We start from the raw sequence: 22,091 nt of genomic DNA, 5'->3' as shown, positions 1-22,091 counted from the left end.
TTTAAGTTTACTCTTTATTCTGTTTCTTAAAGTGAGTTGACAAATGCTTATTTTACAACTTATAATTTAAGATAAAAATAAAGCGGCTCCTATAGGAAGCATAAATGGACCAGCACCTGTAAAAACAACTCCAATTCTTTTTTGCCTCTAAAAACCGATAGTTAATGTGAAAGATCTGTTTCTTCTTACGCCAGGTTCCAGCTGCTTCACTTTGTTTAAAACTGACTTCAAAGTTTAAACACTGTCCTGTCCCAACAAATAGTCTCCCCCAGATTGAATTATCTCGAGTCCTATCCTTAGTGCTCGGAATACCACACCTGCAGTCTTTTAATTCAACATTTTATAAACTGTCCAAAGGGAAATGATAGGGTTTTTTTTTTTACCCTGCTCTCTAATTTATGCCTTTTGGAGAGTTAAACTTAGCCCATGAAGGGAATTCTATATCTGGGATGAGTTTACAGATTTTGAATGAATTAAAAACTGAAATTGGAATTTCGACTGTGAATAATATAAAAAAAATCATAAAGAAAGGGAAATATCTAAATAGCTTTCAGGTTAAACAATGTGAAACTCTTACCTGTAAATACAGATGGAAGGTATAGACAGGGTTCAATTTCTGTCCGATCCTTATCATCTGGCAAAACAATATAAAGATTTGTTTGCATCAATTATGCATTGAAAAAATATGATTTGTTCCTATTCACACAAACCAGCTGTATAAATTATTCTCATTAGACCAAGTAAACAGAAGCTACATCTAGAGACCTTATTAAAAGGAGTTAAACAGCTGAATTTTAGCGACTCAACAGAAAAATACTTTACCTAATGAATTACTTATGCATTAAAACGTAAGAAGGAAGAAGAAATAAAGGATAGTGAGTGAAGCTGCAGTTTGATCAAGAAAACACTAATGGGCATTTCTTCCAAGATGAAAGGTTTCCACTTATTCTCTTAGTGATTCCATTACAAAAAGATATGAAGACATCTCCCCATCTCTAGTCCATCCTGGGGCATAACGCCTAGCACAGTGGAGCACAACTACAGTTAAACCAAAGCCAAATTTCAAATATTAAAATAAATCAGTAAGGAGGGGAAATATTTATGCCTCAATTATGAAGCAAAGAAAGGTTAAAGAACTGAAGAGAGAAACCTAAAACACAAATAGTGCTCAGGCCAATCAAATAATTATGGAGTATTAAGGTTTGCACATACCCTGCTAATGGCAGGCTGTTAACCATCGCTCTGAAATATGATGACTGTTTAGAAAATTTTCAGGATTTAGGAAAAATTTTCTAACATTGGATTAATCAGGATTTTATGATTTGCTTTTCCTAAGATAAAAATAAGTCATGTATATCCCGGCGTCCCATATGGTCCCCCGTGCCTGCCAGGAGCAATTTCTGAGCATGGAGCCAGGAGTATCCCCTGAGCACTACCGGGTGTGACCCAAAAATCACAAAAAAAAAAAAAAAAAAAAAAAAGGCAAAACAAAAATAAGTCATGTGTATGCTCATTAGCCTTAGACCAGGGGTCTCAAACTCGAGGCCCGCAGGCCATTTGCGGCCCTCCTTACAACATTTTGTGGCCCACAGCCGGCCTTCAAATATCGCAGTATTCGCGATTATTTCGCTTACTGAATAATCGCAATAAAAATCGCATTAGTGGGGCCGGAGAGATAGCATGGAGGTAAGGTGTTTGCCTTTCATGCAGAAGGTCCGTGGTTCAAATCCCGGCGTCCCATATGGTCCCCCGTGCCTGCCAGGAGCGATTTCTGAGCATAGAGCCAGGAGTAACCCCTGAGCACTGCCGGGTGTGACCCAAAAACCAAAAACCAAAAAAAAAAAAAAAAAAAAAATCGCATTAGTAAGAAAAAAAATCGCATTAAACATTCGCATACCCTGAGCAGTTCCGTTTGGGGTATGCAAATGTTTAATGCGATTTTTGCAATTTTTTTCTTACTAATGCAATTTTTTATTGCGAAATCCCGTATGCGGCCCTGCCTCACCCCGACTTTGCCTCCTGCGGGCCCCAGGTAAATTGAGTTTGAGACCCCTGCCTTAGACTCACTCTATTGAAAGTGAAACCAAGCCATGAAAAATCCTGGGTACTCTGACCATGTAGCTGAAAACTGGGGCACTCTCAGGATTAGGGGTAGACCAAATTCTGCCCAGACAAAAGCCTGAAGCCTCAACAGTTGTATTCATAACTCAACATCACTGCCACACAAATAGCCTAACTTCACCTCTTTTACCACCAATGTTTGCAGAAATGCCTCATCGACCACAGCTCCAGGATTGCTGATACTTGGGCTGAGATCTCCAGGACTCTACTGACATGAATAGGGGCACCCTCCCCCTGCCTTTTTGTACTTCCAGAAGGGCTGGCAGCCATAACCATACCCCACGGTCACCATCATATCAGCCACAGAAATTGGAATTCCTGGACAATGTGGCCACATATGCAACGGTGTTACAACTCCAAATTTTTCTTTTCTTTTTTCTTTTTTTTTTTTTTTTTGGTTTTTGGGCCACACCCGGCAATGCTCAGGGATTCCTCCTGGCTGTCTGCTCAGAAATAGCTCCTGGCAGGCACGGGGGACCATATGGGACACGGGGATTCGAACCAACCACCTTTGGTCCTGGTTCGGCTGCTTGCAAGGCAAACGCCGCTGTGCTATCTCTCCGGGCCCCTACTCCAAATTTTTCAATATTGATAGCCCCCTAGTAGAATCACATCAAATTAGATGTCAAAGTAACCCAGAAGCTACCTAAGTTTAACAAACAAAACCAAAAGTAGAATTATCAACTAGCAACAAACAGCTTAGTAAACCTTCAGACAAAGACTTAATGCAAAGACCAATGCAAGATGTAATAATTTTTACAAATATTCTTTTGCTTCTGTAGTTTTATTTGATAATATCAATCCCACTTAGTTGTAAAAGAGCAATAGAAAGTAAATTATTCCATATCTGCCAAAGGGGCAAGGCTTAGAAGTGGATAGGAATCCAGGAACAACAGTTGAGAGAAGTTTACATTAAGCATAAAGTCAGGAGTAACCTGATTGGGTACTGCCCTAAACAGCCAACCCAACGTCCATTTTGTATTTTGGTTGGTTGCTTGATTTGGTGTTTTGTTTGTTGTTTTGTTGTTGCTGTTGTATGGGGGCCACAAGGTGATGCTCAGGAATTACTTATGGCTCTACATCAGGAATCACTCCTGGCAGTAGATCAAGAGACTATATGGAATGCTGAGGAGTGAAGCTGGGACAGGACAGCCATGTGCAAGGCAAACAATTTACACACTGTTATCTCTCTGATTCCAAGAACGTCTATATGTACCCCCTGACACTTGGCACCAAAAGTTTAGTTTACATCCTAGACCAACACAACTGACCTTCCTTTTGCCTTTTTATGTACCCCTTTCTTTCTGATAATCATTATTTTGTTCTTAAAATCTGATGGCAGGTATTTGTTTTGCTTGTACATTCGTTGTTGTTTTTTACTTTCCTTTATTTTCCACACATGAGTGCAATCATCCATTGCTGCAAATGGTAGGATTGTATCCTTCCATAGTTGTGTGTGTGTGTGTGTGTATGAGAGAGAGAGAGAGAGAGAGAGAGAGAGAGAGAGAGAGAGAGAGAGAGAGAGAAAGAGAGAGACTTAATCCAATCACAATATCAGGGAAACTTAGGTTGCTCACTTTTCCTTTTTTTGTTTTGTTTTGTTTTTGAGTCACATACCACAGTGCTCAAGTGTTATTCCTGGCTCTGCACTCATGTACCCCTCACTGCTCACAGTGCTGGGAGCGGGGTGGGGGCATATGGGATGTGGGGAACCAAACCCTTGTCAGCTGCGTGCAAGGCACTATCTCTCCAGCCCCTGCTCACAACTTTGACTATTATATAAAGTTGCATAATAAACACGGTGTGCAGAAAAGACTCCAATTATGCCAACTCTGTGACTGACATCTCCAGGGACACTCTGGAGCCAGGTTGGGCCTAACCCCCCACCCCTTCCAGAAGTCTCTAATCTACCCATTGGGCCAATGCTATAGACACGTCTAATTCTCAAAAGAGGCAAAACTAGCGCCCAAACTCAGGGATATGCCAGACTCAGAGTTAAGTGCTCCGGGACCCTTTGGGGAGGGGCGGAAGGGTGAGTCCCCCTCTCTGAAGTCCTGGCAGCTGCACACAGACTCACACTACAGCTGCTGGCACACCAGCGGCCCAGCTTCACCCTATTCCCACTAACTCTGAAGAGACCCCTAGCTACCCAAATCTCCAGGTAGGCTCTTTTGTGGCTGACACTCCCAAGGAGGGTTTGGAGCCAGGGAAGTCCTCCTCCCTTGCCCCAGCACCTCTGTACCCCTCAAAGTCCAGGCAACCACACCCATGAAACACAGCTGTGGCCATATGAGCTCACTGGCCCAGCTCTGTCGACCCTCCAGGTACTGGACACCTCCACAATTTCACTACTGACTTTCCAGTAGGGGTAAACCAAATTGGTGGAATTAAACTTTATTTATTTTATTGATTGGCTTTGGGGCCACACCCAGTGGTGCTAGTTAAGAAGTCGCTCCTGGCTCTGCCCACAGAAATCGCCCCTGGCAGGCTGGGGGAACATATGGGATGCCAGGAACTGAACCGGGTCCCTTCCAGGTCAGCTGCATGCAAGGCAAATTCCTACCATTGTGCTATCTCTCTGGCCCCAGTAAACCAAACTGGATGTGAAATTATCATAGAAACCACATAAGCCCAACAAATAAAACCAATAACAGAATGCTCAACTCCCAATAAACATCTTACAAAATCTTTTTTTTAGTTTGTTTGTTTTTTTGTTTTAGGGCCACATCTGATGGTGCTCAGGGATTATTCCTGGCTCTGTGCTCAAAAATCCTCCTGGCAGGCTCAGGGGACCATATGAAATGCTGGGGATCAAACCCTGGTTGGCTGCATACAAGGTAAGCACTCTGCCTTCATATGATCACCCTGGCCCTAATGCAGAGTTTTGAAGTGGATGATGCCCATAACAACAAAATCTATTAAGAGAAAAGTGTGATATTTAATAACCTTCAGAATAATCTAATCATAATTTTAACTAAAAGGGGAAAGAAAATTATTGAAATAGTCAGATATATAAGTAAAAAGCTAATATTTTAGAAAATAATCTGGCCAGATTCTGTAAACTAAGTTACTCACTGGCTGCATATCTAACAACTCTTCATCAAAAATAGTATTTTATAAAAAAAAAAAAGGGGGGGAGGGACAGCATAAAAGCTTTTATCTAAATGCCAAGAAGCTGACTAATAAATCAGAAAAGATATGACACACCTATGATTCTGAACACAGACCACGTTTTATTTTAATAATGTTTGTTTAATTATTAAAGCTTATTAAAAAGCATTTAAAGACTTGACTATATACTCTGTGGAGTGAGAACAAAGAGAATTCCTGCCTTTTAGGGGCAGGAATATCTTGAGGGACATTCCAGCCTTAAAATTTGGTTGAGAACCGAGAGAGACTACGTTTTAGTAGACAACTTTATCTACAACACACTTCCTGCTGGTTGAACCCTTTAAAACAGCTCAAATTCCTTTCAGATAATTCTTTATAAAAGCTTGTGATAACCATTTGAAAACTGAAAGAATCTTAAAAATCACAATAGGTTTGCCCCGTGAAAGAAGCCATACATTTAGCAGTATGATTATGATTATGTTTATGTAAAGGACAACGGATGTGCTTTATTGTATTCAAAGTCAGATCAGGGTTTTTATCTTGTGGAGCTGGAGGTCAGGATGGAAAGGGAGCTTGAAGGGTGCTTGGCAACGCTCTGTTTCTTGAGCTGAGAATAGGTCATATATGATGTGGGTTCAAGTTTTGAAAATTCTTTTGCTCATACACTTATGGCATGAGTCATTTTTTTGTTTTTATGTTACTCTTCTACAAAAAGATTTTTTAAATTACAAAACAATGAAATTGTTTCCATAATTGAAAGGCGATCCCTTTGCGGCTCTGAAATGTTTTCCAGTGACAGAAATAGCCAAACTGCTAACTTCACTTGTAGTTTTGAATAAGAAAGTTACTTACAAGTAACAAGCCATTACTGCTGTGTGCAAAGATGAATTTCCTTCTTTTGTTTTTTTTTCGTGTTGGGTTTCTAGTTTGGGGGCCATACCTGGTAGCACTCAGGGGTTACTCCTGTTTCTGTGCTCATAATTTACTCCTGATAGGCTGGGATGCAGGGGATTGAACCCAGGTCAGCTGAGTGCAAGGCAAATGCCATACCTGCTGTGCTATCCCTCTATTTCTTAAAATAAATGATTCCTTCTGGTCAGAGCTATAGCACAACCGTAGGGTTCTTGCCTTGCATGAAGTCGGCCAGGTTTCGATTCCCAACATCCCACCATATGGTCCCAAGCTCTAGGCATAATTCTTAAGCGCAGAGCAGAAATAGACCCTGAACACTGCTGGGGGTGATGCCCCCAACAAAATTAAAAAATAAATTATCCCAAAAGAGAAGGCGAGTTCTTGTTGCACCAGTCAACTCTCATAGGAATGAGTGCTTTGAATGCAATGTGTGACAAGAAGCCCCTCAATTTCATTTAACCAGCCACTCAAGTGGTCAAAAACAAACTAATCTCAACTTTTTTCTCTTTGGGTTTTAAGTCCACACTTGACTGTGCACAGGGATTACTTATGGAGGGCTGGGGGCGCCATATGCGGTGTTGATCGGCAGAGGTCAACCTTGTGTAAACAAGGCAAGCACCTTGCCCACTGTACTATGTTTTCAGCTCCAACTATTCTCATCTTAATCTTGAAAATATTCTAAAATATTAAGTCGCTTATTCTTTTTCTTTGATGCAAAAATGTTGCTGTTTCTGACTGTCTATAAAACAATGCTGTGATTATAATTAGACTCAATTATAACTCTTCTTTAAAAATACAATTCTTGTACTTTAATTACACAGGGTCACTAAGAGGCTGCTGCTAAAGCATTATCACAAATGGCATCTGAGAGCTAAGCCCAAAGCAAAGCAAATACCTAAAAGTTACTATTAATAAAGCGATTTCAACTAAGTACAATAATCTATACAAAGAAGATACATCTTCTGAGATAGCAATCCTTTTAAATATCAAAAGTCTTGTTAAATTATGGCTTATCTTAAAAAAAAATACTGTATGTGTTGTTTTAATCCCCCCATAACTAGACATTCCTAGCTAAATTCAGAAACAAAAATGAAATGTGACATCGTGACCAGCTCACATCCCAAAGGCCAGCCTTGGTAACTTCTGAAAAAGAGCACAAGGGATGAAAAATGAGCTTTCAAACACAGGAAGCCACTAGAAAATAAGAACAGCGCCATTCCGTATCCTAAAACGAGATCTTTAAAGGTTTTCTGTTGAATAGTTACTTTGGGGGCCAAGGGGTAGAGAGGGGAGGGGGACCCCTCCACACTGTACATACACGACACCGGTGGGAATAAGGGCCGGTCCAAGTTCTATGTTCCCCTTGCTGGCTAATAGCTCCAAGCTGTGGGCACAGCTGTCTCAGCCTGCGAGCAAGGCCATGGCAGCCGAGCTTTGACAGAGTGGGGCCCTGAAGTGTCAGGATAGTGAGGCAGCGGTTGTTGGCTGTGAAAACAGTCTGATACAAACCAGATGGAACTTACTAGAAGGGCAACACAAAGAAAAACAACTGGCTCATTCAACACAGTCAGGCCCCTGCCCCGGAGAATTCACAGAAGACAGTAACAGTCACCCAGGGTTGAGGCAAACAAGAAACAGCCAAGTGGTCGCAGTTTAGAGAATTGTTTTTCCTCAGACTAAACACGATCTAGATTTCTAATTTGTGCATTCATTGATTATAGTTGGATGTACACACCTTTTCTTTCTTTTTTATTTTTTTGGCCCAAGACCAATGTTTCAATTATACAATATGCGCTTTGGGGAGCCATCGAGGGAAATATACAAGGCCACAGAATCTAATTTTGAGCCGTTTCCTGGAAAATGCTATCGAACACAGGTTAAGCTATTTCAGGAAACAGGCAAATTTGAAAATGATTGATCATGCTGACACAGTAATTAGAAAATACCCAACATAATATTTCCAGGACTTCCTATGTCTGATTTGTTTCAATGCAGGCAGAATGACATGAAAGGCAATAGCCATGAGGCTCTCGGCATTTTATTTTTAATGGATTTTTAAAATCTAATTAGATGAGACAACATTGTTGCAATTATATTTACAGAAAAAGTAAGTGGTAGGTTCTCAGTCACTTTACTGTGTGAGTCTCATCCAACAGGTACAGACACACAAAATGCCCCTCCATTCTAAGCTGGTAAGAACAAAAAGTTTGAGGATTAAATTCTGGGGCTGGAGAGATTGTACAGTGGTATGGGCATTTGTCTTGCACGCAGCCAATCCAAAACAGACGGTGGTTCAAATCCCGGCATCCCATATGGTCCCCTGCACCTGCCAGGAGCGATTTCTGAGCACAGAGCCAGAAGTAACAACCCCTGAGCGCTGCCAGGTGTAACCCAAAAGCAAAAAAAAAAAAAAATTAAAATTAAATTCTAAGCTACCTTTTTATCAGTATTTTACTTGGAGACTTTTATAGGTATGCATGCCGCAATAGAAGAAGTTGTTTTTTTTTTTACTGTTTTTAAAGATATAAACAGCATTCTAACTTATAATAATCATCACCTGGTCATCACTAAGAATGATTCCTGAGAAAAGAGCCAAAGGTAAGCTTTGAGTAACGACTAGCTTGGCCCACAATTTTTTTTTTAAAAAGTCAAAAATGAGTTTGTGGCAAGAGTGCTAAATTAATGTTTTTTTACTAAATGTAGTCACTAAATACAAAAAAATCAGTTTGAGTTAATAAAAAGTTCCCATGTTAAGACATAGAAAAGGTAAATTATTTCAAGTTTTACTTACTGAGGTCTTACTTTAGCAAAATTAGAGTCATGATATGGTCCAGTGGCAAAGTGCATGCCTTGCATGCATGAGACCTGGGTTCAATCTCTGGCACCACAAAATAGAGCAGAAGAGTAATTAGAGCCAGGAAGCCAGCACGAAGAGTGGAGCACATGGTTTGCACACAAAAGGCTGAGGTTTATCTTCAGCACTGCATGGTCCCCACTCCCACTGACTGACCCTGGAGCATACAGTAAAATAGAGACCGTTGTTTTCCAGCCTTTCTGGAAAACAATATGGAGATTCCTCAAAAAACTGGAAATTGAGCTCCCATATGATCCAGCTATACCACTCCTAGGGATATACCCTAGGAACACAAAAATACAATCCAAAAATGCCTCTGCACATCTATATTCATTGCAGCACTATTTACAACAGCCAGACTCTGGAAACAACCTTGATGCCCTTCACCAGTTGAATAGCTAAAGAAACTGTGGTACATTTACACAATGAAATATTATGCAGCCATCGGGAAAAATGAACTCATGAAATTTTCCTATACGTGGATGAACATGGAATCTATAATGCTAAGTGAAATAAGTCAGAGGAAGAAAGATAGACACAGAATACTCTCACTCATCTATGGGTTTAAAAAAAACGTAAAGACATTATTGTAATGATCCCAGAGACAATAGTGACAAGCTGGAAGGACAGGCTCACAATAGGAAGCTCATCACAAAAAGTGGTGAATGCTGTTAGGGAAATAACTACTGTATTTTCTGGCGTATAAGACGACCCCCTAATTTTATTGTTAAAACATAGGTTTAGGCCTATATTTGCTGTTTAAGACAGAATGTTCCTGTGCTGCAACTGTATTTTCCACAGTGAGCCAATCACAACAAGCAAGGTTCAAAGGTTCTAATGTAATAGACTTCCTCTCTGACTGGCAATCTGAGCAGGCTTTTGACAGTGTAGATTCCAGTACAGAACATTGTCTAATTTGCATGCATCAAAAGCCTGCTTGGATGGGCTGAGTCAGAGTGGTGGTCCGAGCAGCCTGGCAGTGATTGGTGCAGGATCGAGTTGGAAAATTCGTTTTGTGGCAAGATTCGGACAATTTTTGTTTAGCGGCAAATTGAAACATTTTTCGGGATATACTTGGTGTATAAGACGACCCCCATCGGTTGACTTTTTTTTTTGTTTCAAAAGTCATCTTATTCGCCGGAAAATACGGTATACTAACAACTAGCATGACAATGTTAATGAATGAGAGAAGTAGAATGCCTGTCTCAAATACAGGCCCGGGTGAGAGAGGAGGGAGATTAGGGCATCAGTGATGAGAATGTTGCACTGCTGAAGGGGGGTATTCAATTTATGACTGAAACCCAACTACAATCATGCTTGTAACCCCTGAGCGTCACCGGGTGTGACCCAAAAAGCAAAAAAAAAAAAAGTAAATTCTAGGGAGCTGGAGTGATAGCACAGTGATAAGGCGTTTGGCCTTGCACGTGGCCAACACAGGATGGACCCGGTTTGAATCCTGGCATCCCATATGGTCCTCGGAATCTGCCAGAAGTTTCTGAGCGCAGAACCAGGTGTAACTCCTGAGTACCGCTGCCGGGTGTAACCCAAAAAAAAAACAAAACCAACCAAACAAACAAACAAAGAAGTAAATTCTAAGTATCACTGGGTATGGCCCTAAAACCAAATAAACAGAAGATCACACATACACACAAAAGTAGTAAGGCAATTCTGAAAAAAAAAGAAAAAAGAAAGTTGGAATCGCCCCCACCTGAAATGGGGTGGGTAAGGAGTCTGCATGGGGGGCAAGGGGGTAAGGAGAGAGAAGTGTATGAGAGGCAAGTGGCAAAAGCGACAATAGGCAGAAGTGAGAATCAACAGCGAGATTCAACAGGGAGATTCAGCATCAGCAAAGCAGCAGGAGCTGTAGCATCAGCAAAGGGAGTTTGTCAGCAAGAAAGCCTGGAAAGCAGCTGAAAGGGAGACAGAGGCCGAGGGAGCCAGAGGGGCAGAGAAGTAGCTGCTAGGAAAAGGCTTAGTATAGAGGCCATGTGAGGAGGTGTGCATGGCGGTAGGGACAACCTTCAGACCTGCCAGACCATAGGGACGGTGGGAGCCAGGCCTAGCCAGAAAGGCCTCACCATCCGTACACCAACTCTAGGACTCATTAATTCTATTAAGACAACAGAGATGTCATGCTTCATGATTTCAAACTATACCACAAGTGATAGAAATCACAAGATGGTACTGGAGGAAAAAAGACACACAAATCAATAGAATAGAACAGAAGCATAAAATACATAGATGGCAACAGATGGTACACTTCTGGACATCAGCCCTGGAGTTATGCTTGGGCACTCACTCCAACAGCAGGAAAACAAAAACAATAACTGGCCTATCTCAAACTAAAATGCTCCTGCACAGTCAAAGAAGAATGCACCAGAATGAAATGATGGGCCACTAAGCACCACAGGACCTGAACAATTCCACATCCTTGGGTTTTCAGACTAAATCACCTGATCCAGTTGGCCAGAAATTACCAGGAGAGACACCCAGACCTTCTAATCAATGCTTGAGAAGCCTGAGGTGAAAAAAGACTTCCTACTGAGGGGCCACAGATAGGTCACTGTCTGAGCACATGCTTTCACAGGGGAGGCTTATGTTCCATTCCTGACAGGTGTTTCCTTTGCAGTCAGCAACTCCAGAGCACTGAGTTGGGAGTAGCCTCTACGTTTGGCACCCTGACAACGGTCGCCATGTTTTATAATTAGGAAAATGCCAATCAAAAGCTGAGTTAGCATCACCTCACACCTGTGCTAATGGCTATTCTCCGAAAGACAAGAAAGAAGAGTGGGAGAAGATGTGGGGATAAAAAGAAAGGCCTGTATACTGTTTGTAGGAATGTAATTTAGTAAGTACAAAAAGAATACTATTGTCATATAAAAGGGATGAAATCCTGCTGCTAGATGCTGCTGCTGAGATCCACGTTGCAATGCCCGCTAGGCATATGCTAGAGGGTATGAAGCCTAATGAGACAAGCCAGAGAAACGAATTGTATGATTTCCCTGAGACATGGTATTAAAGAGAAAACAGACAGATGAAGTGAATAAAACAAAAAGAAACATTTGAACTCTAAGAGCAATGGTTACCAGAAGGAAGGTGAGGTGGGATGGGCAAATGGGGTAAGAGGTCAGCCATATGTCTCGGGGAAGAACTGGACTTGGAGCGATGAACACTATGTCCTACACATACTCATATTCAGTGATGCCCACCCTCTGTTATACAGTGTTATTGGACAAAGCTGTATCAATTTTTCAAGTAACATTTTTCTATAAAGTAGGGATTAAAAAATTGGGGCTGGAGAGAGAGCATGAAGGTAAGAAGTTTGCCTTTCATGCAAAAGGACGTGGTTTGAATCCCGGCATCCCATATGGTCCCCTGTACCTGCCAGGGGCGATTTTTGAGCATAGAGCCAGGAGTAGCCCCTGAGCGCTGCCGGGTGGGACCCAAAACCAAATATATATATGGAATTTTCTAAGTATATTTTCCACAAAAATAAATTGCCTCTCAATTATTATGGTGATACATTACTTTAAGCTCTTTGAAACAGGTTCAGTCCTCGACATCCCATGTGGTCACCTGATCACCACTAAGAGTAATTTCCGAGTGCAAAGTCAAGAGGAAGCCCTAAGCTGCGGTGGGTATGCCCCTCCAAATGATGAATGTTGTGATTATTATGCAAATATGGTTATCTTTCCTAGCATTTAGTAACAGGTCATGTGATATAATTTTCCAAATTAATTATATTAAGGCATGTTGACTTCCTCTAATATTTATGAGAGTATATATATTCCTATATACATATTTTACACATATATTTTTATACATAAAACTTATGTATGTTTTGATATATGTTTTATAAACACACATATATGGGTTTTGTTTTTTTGTTTTTGTTTTTTTTTTTTGCCAGACCTGGCAGTGCTCAGTGTTGGGAGTGGTCCCACTCCCAGCAAGGCTTTGGGACTATAGATAGTGCTGGGGATCGAACTCAGATGTGTGGTGTGCAATACAAGCAACAAGCACCTTATCTGGTAAACTCTCTTTCTCTGGTCTTAAAATTTTAAGAAGGAGGTTAAAGACAAGGAAAAAATTGTCAGGGGGCTCCCACATGATACTCAAGTGGCCAGGGAGCCTTACACTAACTCGCCCTCAGCCCAGTTGGCCTGAGTCCGGCATGAGGCTGGAGGATGCGGTGCTGCGGGGCCTGCAGGTGTGGGGATTACAAGGGTGACGTAGGATATAGGCAGTGCATGAGGTCTCCATGGCTGCACTCAACAATCCTTGGGGACCAGGAGGTACTGGAGATTGAACCCTGAGACGAGCTAACATGCAAGGCATGCATTTTTAACCCCTGCACTCTCTCTCTAGTCCCTAAAGTAAAAGGAAAAAAAATTAAGGTAATTAAAGGTAATTGACTTTAATTTAAAATTTTAATTTTAAAATAGTAAGACATTTAAAATGGGAGGGAGGGGAATATTTTTTGTTTGGGGCTACAATGTTCAGAATCCATTCCTGGCTCTGTGCTCCAGTGATCTTGAAAGTTCAGGAGACTCCCAAGAAAGAGGGCTTTGTAACAGGGTTGGTTGACTACAAGACAAGTGCTATGACCCCTGGATTAGCTCTCGGACCCTCATTTAGTCCATTTTTGCTTGTTTGTTTGTTGTTCTTTTGGGCCATACCTTGCGTGCTCAGGGATCATGTCAAGTGATGCTCAGAGACCATATGTGGTGCCAGAATCCGAAAGCGAGTCTAATTCGGGCCAGGCTTGACACTGCCGTCCTTTCTAGCTGGCCCATTTGGTCCATTTTTAATGGCCAATAACTGAAAGAGCTGCTGCTTCTAGTAAACCAACGGATTTCTTTATATGCACATATTAAACAACTATACTTTCAAAGTGAAATACGTGCTCCTTCCTCCAGCAACAGCCATCATCCCGGGCTAACTTCCAGAAAAGATGTGGTTTTGATTCCCTTGTGATAAAGTTAATTTCCTTCATTATCTTCAAGGCTCTTTAACATTAGTGTTGAATTCCTTTCAAGGTCGCCTAGCGTCCTAAGAGCCCTAGTGGTTATGTTAGCAACTCTGATTCTCCTAGTTTCTGAAATATAATTTTATTTTTATAAAGAAAATTTATTTATAAAATGTATTGGAGAAAAAAATTATGGAGGAAAGTTAGAACTGACTATGCTAAGGCAATCATCTTTTTTTTTTTCTTTTTTCTTTTGGTTTCTGGGCCTCACCCAATGGCGCTCAGGGCTTACTCCCGGCTCTGCACTCAGAAATCACTCCTGGCAGGTTTGGGGACCATAAGGGATAATGGAGATGGAATCCAGGTTGGCTGCATACAAGGTGAACTCCCTACCTGCTAAGCTATCACACTGGCCCCTAAGGTAATCATCTTCATTAAAGAAATATTCAATAGGGAACTATGTATCAATTATAAGTTTAACATTTTCTCTGAAACTATAACTCACTAGGTATTTGTCAGTCAAACGTGACAAAGAGAAAAGAAAATAATGGCCAGTTCCCAGGTAGTCCAGTTCTGGCTATCTCTGTGGTATTCTCAGAAATAAGGGAAGGATGGGACAGTTCCCCCTTTCTGCATGAGCTACAAAAGCCCAATGTCACACCCTCGATACTCCCACAGAAATAGCGCAGTTCAGTGATTGAAGTATAAGCAATTAAGTCTCTTGAATTCAGGGTTCTCAAACTCGCGGCCTGTGGGCCACAAATGGCCCTCCGTACATTTTGTGGCCCTGCCCTAGAGGAATCTTTTTTTGTTTTGTTTTGTTTTAGTTGTTTGGGTCACACCCCCCAATGTTCAAGGCTTACTACTGACTTTGCACTCGAGGATGACCCCGACTTTGCCTCCTGCGGCCCACAGGTAAATTGAGTTTGAGACCCCTGATATTAGATCGAACTGCAGGGCTGAAAACTCTGGGTCTTTCATTTTGGAAAGGGAGTGGGCCAAATCCCTCCATACCCAGCTCATCACCAAAAAAACCAGCAATTCTCACACACCACGGTCATCTTCACAGCAGAAAAACAGCCCGGCTTCTCCACCAAGCTAATATATATATATATATATATATATATATATATTATGGCACTCTCAAAAAGGGAGGGAGAACTACAGCAGCCCAACGCCACACCCTGCACTCTCAACAGAAACGGTCCAGCCCTACAACTTAACCTTATCAAACCTTCAAGACAACTAACTTGTTTTGGATCTGTAAATCCTGGACCACACGGTCATATGTGGTCCTGGACACTCAATATTTCACAGCAGCATCACAGAAAATCTGATGGGCAAGTTACAGTCATCTACCCACCTCAGTAAGCCAAAACAGTAGCACAGAAGTTCCCAGCTAGCACCAACCCAGCCCAGTTAATCCTTACACACTGACTTTAGTGACTATGGGGATATATAACAATCACTTCAGATTGATCTTTGTTTATCTAAATTTTCATAATGCCATTTGCCTGTGTTATACAAACAATAGGAAGTAAAGTTGTTTCATGGAGGCAGGCTATCATGAGTGCAACTTTGGGACAATGGTGAAGGAAGGTCACGCTGATAGTGGGATTAGTGTAATGACTGTATTATGAACAACTTGGTAAATTATAGTGTTGTAATAAAAATTAGGGAAGAGGGGCCGGCGCGGTGGCACTAGAGGTTAAGGTGTCTACCTTGCCAGTGCTAGCCTAGGACGGACTGCGGTTCGATCCCCCAGTGTCCCATATGGTCCCCCAAGCCTTCTGAGCGCATAGCCAGCAGTAACCCCTGAGCGTCACCGGGTGTGGCCCAAAAACTAAAAAAAAAAAAAAATTGGGAAGAAATGTGACAAAGATCTTCTCTATGTTAAATACATTGTATATATTAAATATGCACTTTATCAAATATATGAATATTATTTTATATAATTTTAATTGGACATTATTTAAAGGCATTATTGTTTGAATCAACAAAAATTTAACTGTTGCCATCTTGTGGATAGACATTCATATATGTGAAACTAAAAGCAATGGCACTTCATTACAGAGAAATCTTAATCTTCAAAATCTCATCAAAGATTCTTTTCTATCATTCAAGAAAATAATTTTGTTATATACAATACCACCAAAGAAAAAAAATACTCACTTGTACTTTTTTTGTTTTTTGTTTTTGGGCCACACTTGGTGACGCTCAGGGGTTACTGCTGGCTATGTACTCAGAAGTCGCTCATGGCTTAGGGGACCATATGGGACGCCGGGGGATCGAACCACGGTCCGTCCTATGCTAGCACAGGCAAGGCAGGCACCTTACCTCTAGCACCACCGCCTGGCCCCATGTACTTTTAAGATATTATAATTTTTTTTTTTTTTTTTTTTGGTTTTTGGGCCACACCCGGTAACGCTCAGGGGTAACTCCTGGCTATGCGCTCAGAAGTCGCTCCTGGCTTGGGGGACCATATGGGACACCGGGGGATCGAACCACGGTCCGTCCAAGGCTAGCGCAGACAAGGCAGGCACCTTAAGGATATTATAATTTTAAAAATAGTAAGGGGTCTGGGAGAAAGCTTAAAGGACAGAAAAGTAAGCCTGGCAGGCATTGGACCTTGAACTCGGTCCCTGGTAGTGAATGGCCTCCTGAGAACTGCCAGGTATAGCCTGGGTGGTCCCCAATGCTACTGGAAGACCCAAATAAAAACAACATAAAAATTTATATGATCCAAAATAGGTTAAAGGGAACAACAAAAGATCAACAGTACCAAACCCTGAAAGTTGACCTACAGAACTGAGTTTACCTAAGGGGTTGGAGTAGGTAAATGGAAAGAAACCCAAGACATTAACAGAAGGATATTGGCACTGGTGGTGGGTATATGGTTAGAGCCCTGAAGTCTGAAGCCCTATTCTTAATAGTATTACATCTAAATAAAAGTTAAAAGATAAAAAAAGCAGTTGAAAGATCAAAGTCTTGTAAAGTTGAAAGAGAAAATGAACAGAATACATGTAGTAATAACCTAAAGTTTGTGTGACATAACCGAGAACTTCCTCATTTAGATTCTTTCCCAAATACTAAGTTCAACCTGCAAAATCAAAGAAAAACATTAGAGTGCTCAAAATATTTCTAATAATTCTTGCTGGATTATGAACAAGAAGCTTTTTAAACAGAAGACTACTGTTAAATTTCATGATTTTGGTGGAATAAAATTAAACAATAAGAAGCAAGAAAGTAAACAAAGTCCAAAGCCAACAATCTACCGAAACAAAGGCATTAAATGCTGTGTCAACTGTGAAGTTAAAATTCAACCACATAATTTTTATAACCTAACAACCAATAGTACCGAAGAGTTCATTCAGACTAACATTTAATAAGAGAATCACTTTAAGTTGTTGAACCATATCAACACTAAATGCTAAACTGCCTTTACAAAGCAATACCTTACCAGCCATATTCCTGCCTTTCTCATACCATACTTCAAAATAGACAACTATTACATAGGTATAGTTTGCTGCAGAAAAAAGACAACTTTTACATTCAATTAAGAGAAACAAAGGTACAATTAAAGAAAAAACACCAGTTTTGAATGTCTATTAGAGATAATGTTTATGGGCCAGAGAGATAGCATGGAGGTAAGGCGTTTGCCTTAATGCAGAAGGACGGTGGTTTGATCCTGGCATCCATATGCTGCCCTGAATGAGCCTGCGAGGAGCGATTTCTGAGCGTACAGCCAGGAGGAACCCATGAGCGCTGCTGGGAGTGACCCATAAACCAAAACTAATCATTATAATAATGTTTATGTAGGGTAGAGAGGCAGTATAGTGGGTAAGGTGCTTGCCAAGTAGCTGACCCACATTCGATCCCTGAACCCCCAAATGGTCCCCCAATCCCATTAGGAATCACCCCTGAATACAAAAGTGAAGTTCTGTGTTACCTAAAAGAGAACAATAAAAACCAAATTGCTTCAGTTTCTTTTTTCTCTTGGTTTTTGGGTCACACCCGGCAGCGCTCCTGGCTCTACATTTAGAAATTGCTCCTGGCAGACTCGGGGGACCATATGGGATGCCGGGATTCGAACCACCAACCTTCTGTATGCAAGGCAATTGCCTTACCTCCATGGTATCTCTCCGGCCCCCTAAATGCAATTTTAAGTCTGATGTTTAAGTCGAGGATAAATGAGTGCTTCATTGCCATAACAAATAAAATGATTGGTTCTGATGTATACACAAAAATATAAAGAAAATCTTACCTTGCTGCTGAGAAAGTGAAGTATCAGATTTATGTCTTACACGTATTACACGACTTTGTGTTGGCTTGTGTTCAACTTGCTTAAACTCTTGATCTTGCTTTGGTTGGTACTTAAAAATTTAAGACACAGTCACAATTTTTTTCTCAATTATTTAGACTTCTTGAGTAGTCAATTCGATTATTTAAGTGTTTATTTCATATAGAAAATTTGAAATTTTACACATGCCTTTTGATCATTTAGTTATGACTTCTATCAGCAAATGAGAAATGATATATTATGAAAGGAAAGATTGCAATAAAATACTTTTAATAGTAGATAATGATTTAAAATATTCAAACCATTTCTATATAATTTCACTAGAAAAGTCAGAGCTACTTACAAATCTACATTATAAATTATAAAATTCTACATATATGCAAGATGGATAGAGGTGGATAAAAACTTAATTTGGCTGTACATTCTCTATAGATTCATTTTGCATAAAATGAACATTTGCATAATGCACTGCAATTTTCAAAGAGTTTTTATATCAGTAACAATCATTTAACTCTCAGAGCATGAGACGGTATTGTTATCCTCCTTTTGTCATTCAAGAAACACATATGCCATCACTAAGTCCCAATCATCCATTTTCCTTACCTATAACCTAATCAAATTTGAAATGATAGCGGTCAAAAAATTCCTTCACAATCACACATCACAAACTGTGATGAATGGCCATTTTCTTTCTTCCATTTCCTATTTCATGAGACTAATTATGAAGGAGTCCCGGAAATAAGCTATCAGATATGCTTTGACAGAATTATCGCTGGGCTCTTATGAACGAATAACAAGCGGAGATAAATTGGAAACACTCATCATCCATATAAATTCAACTGGAATCATTCCAGCTCCTGTAGGCACCTCCTTATCTGGAAGTAAAATGAGTCTCTTTGGGCTGCAAAAATGAGTCTAGCTTTAATGCTGATATTCTAAGTGTAGACCCATTAGTCAGATAGACTTCTGGCCCTGAAGGGAATGTTATTTGTTGCATGTTTCTAAGATGTGTACTATGACTATCTCGACTGGGACCTCCCCATTGGCTCCCTTTTACAACAAGTGATTAAGGGTTGATAATAAAGAGCTAAATTGTATGTTTAAATCTGGCGACGCCATTGTTTAATTTTAACCTTAGGCAAAACACTTAGCCTCTAGATACTCAATTTCCTCATTCATAAAATGAGAATTAAAAATAACTACCTATTAAAGTGTTAATAAGGAGTTACTAAGTTAAAAATGTAACACACTCAGATAACAATCTAGGTGTGTGAGTACCATAGAGAAGTGATATTTTACTTCTAGCTATACTTCTCTACCAAAGGAATTTTTGAGGCCCTTTTATCTGGTAATACTCCTTAGTTTTATTTTAAAACAGGACAAAAATGAAAGGTCAGGGTTGGCTCAAAGGCTAGCTAGCTGTACATGCTCTGCGTGGGAAAGCCCAAGTTAGATCCAAAAACAAGAACCAAAAATAAAAATACTTATTTGCTATTAACTAGGTTTTTTGTTTTTATCATTTTTGCTTAATCACAGTTCATCGATACTGAACACTATAAAATGACAAAATGATTCCAGAAACAGTCTTTTTTCCAGTTACTTTTTCTGCTTTCATTCACAGCAGCACACAGAGCTATAATATTGACCAAAGAACAAATGGAGTGAAAAATGCTGTGCTATTATGATACAAGACTGCATTTAATAACATGTACATATTTTAGACACTATCTTGGAGAGCAATTATCCTACTTTTACTGTAAGTAAGATTGCATGGGCCATTCATTTAGCCAAGTGTGAAATTTCTTTTTTTTTTTTTGGTTTTTGGGCCACACCCGGAGGTGCTCAGGGGTTACTCCTGGCTGTCTGCTCAGAAATAGCTCCTGGCAGGCACGGGGGACCATATGGGACACCGGGATTTGAACCAACCACCTTTGGTCCTGGATCGGCTGCTTGCAAGGAAAACGCCGCCACTATGTTATCTCTCCGGGCCCAAGTGTGAAATTTCTTAGACACTCATGCAATTTTGCAAATGCCAGCATCATCAAGCTACTGAATACCCACTATGTGCAAAATTTCGGACTGGATATTGCATGGGGACAGATGTAAATGATTAGCTATTTAAATAGGCGGCAGTTGTCCTCTATCTATTATTTTTCACCCATAAATCTAAGAGAAAATTAAGCTTCAGAGAAGAGCTAAGGTGTTTAAGCTAAGATTTGGATCCAGGCGTCAGTTAGTAAATAAAGGAGGCATTTTCCAAGACCATCTTATTCCAGAGCCAATGGTCCTAGGCTAAGGCCTTGGCATCATCATTTTTATTTCAATCATTTAAATCAGAAACTTAAGGAAGCGCATTAGTTTGGTACCTGAAGAATATCTTCAGTATCTAATGACACCTTAACGTTGTTTTCTTGCGCTGGCAGAAGTGCCGTGGGAAGAGCAAGGTGAGAACCTGGCTGCAGCTCCAGTTCTCCCAGGCTCATCGGACCGTGGCTCCCATCCGAGTCTCCGCAAGCACCACCTGCCACCGAACATACAAGAACATGTCTGTTTTAGAAAAAGAACAGCTAATGGACTAAATCTCTCAGGAGTTTTGACCACCTGGTCCTGGGCTCAGAGAGCCACTATAGCCCAGGCAGGGTGTTTGCCGGCACAAAATGAACCCGGGTTTAGTCCCCGGCAACTCATATGGTCCCCCAAATCTGCAAAGTGATTCCTGAGTGTAGAAGCAGGAATAATCCCCAAGGATTGCTGAATGTGTCCCCAAAACAAAACAAACAACTGGTATTCGATTTGAAAAACAATAATAGAATAGGCAAAACATGTCTACATTGACTCACAAATCTATGTACTCTATGTTTGCAATAAACAACTTGCAGTACATACCTAAACATATTCCCTAAGACTTGAACTTAACCCTTTTCACCATTAAGAGTCTATAGAATACATTCTAAAATATAATCTCAGTGAGAAGTAATTTCCTATCTATAAAATGTCCAAATAACTTTTTTTCAGAGGCCAGAGAGATAGTAAAATCAGTCAGACACATCCCTTGCACAAGCAGCTGGATTCAATAACCAGCCTGGCATATGGTACCCCGGTACCTGCCAGGAGTGATTCATGAGCAGAGAGCCAAGAGTAAGCCCCGAACACTGCTGGGTTATAACCCCAAACTGAGTAAAGAATTAAGTACATACTTTTCTGGAAAAGACCAAGACCCTTTTTCTTCAAAGGACATCTTAAAGCAATAGAACACAACAGTAAAGTGGGTCAGAGAGTGGGTAAGGTACTTGCCTTGAGTGCGGCTGAACCCCATATGATTCCTAAAGCCCACCAGGAGAAAACCTGAAAACAGTCAGGTGTGGTCCAGGTGTGCTCCATCAATAAAAAAAAAAAATGGAAGGAAGCAAGCCGGAGTGGTGGCGTGTTGCAAGTCAGCCCCTGAAGAGGTTGACTGATGGAGGGATGGAGTATGAGGTCTTTCCCCTCCAGCTCGGAGCACGAGTCTGCCACCCTGTCCGGCCGACGGTTCTGAGGTGAAACGGCGGGTAAACAGCTTGCAGACAGTCAGGCTTGTGGAAATATTAGCTTTATTCGGTGGACAAGACTGAAGTCGAAAGACTCAGCATAAGTTCCAGCCAAAAACCCCTCGCCTTCCACAGACCCTTGTTTTTATCCCCCAGAATCAGGTACCACCCAATGGTGGGATCAGATACCACCCAATGGTGGAAGCAGAATCAGGTATCACCCTAGGGTGGGGGCAGAATGCCAGGTCACACCCTAGGGTAGGGCACAATCACCATCAGGGTAGGGTCAGTAACATA

At 40.9% G+C, this 22,091-nt stretch overlaps 1 protein-coding gene across 1 annotated transcript in view; it reads right to left on the bottom strand.

Moving 5' to 3' along the window:
• The window catches only part of KIAA0586 (KIAA0586 ortholog), a 111,819-nt gene that overhangs the window by 4,474 nt on the left and 85,254 nt on the right, over positions 1–22,091 (bottom strand). Inside the window, exons 28-30 of the mRNA XM_049770294.1 lie at positions 20,634–20,788; positions 18,232–18,340; positions 578–634 (exon numbers count right to left, since the gene is read on the bottom strand). Of these exons, the coding sequence (XP_049626251.1) occupies positions 578–634; positions 18,232–18,340; positions 20,634–20,788 (321 nt within the window). The remainder of the gene's footprint in view (positions 1–577; positions 635–18,231; positions 18,341–20,633; positions 20,789–22,091) is intronic.

Source organism: Suncus etruscus, chromosome 3, assembly GCF_024139225.1.
Source record: "Suncus etruscus isolate mSunEtr1 chromosome 3, mSunEtr1.pri.cur, whole genome shotgun sequence".
Lineage (NCBI taxonomy): Eukaryota > Metazoa > Chordata > Mammalia > Eulipotyphla > Soricidae > Suncus > Suncus etruscus.
This window is presented reverse-complemented; position numbering and strand designations above follow the sequence as displayed.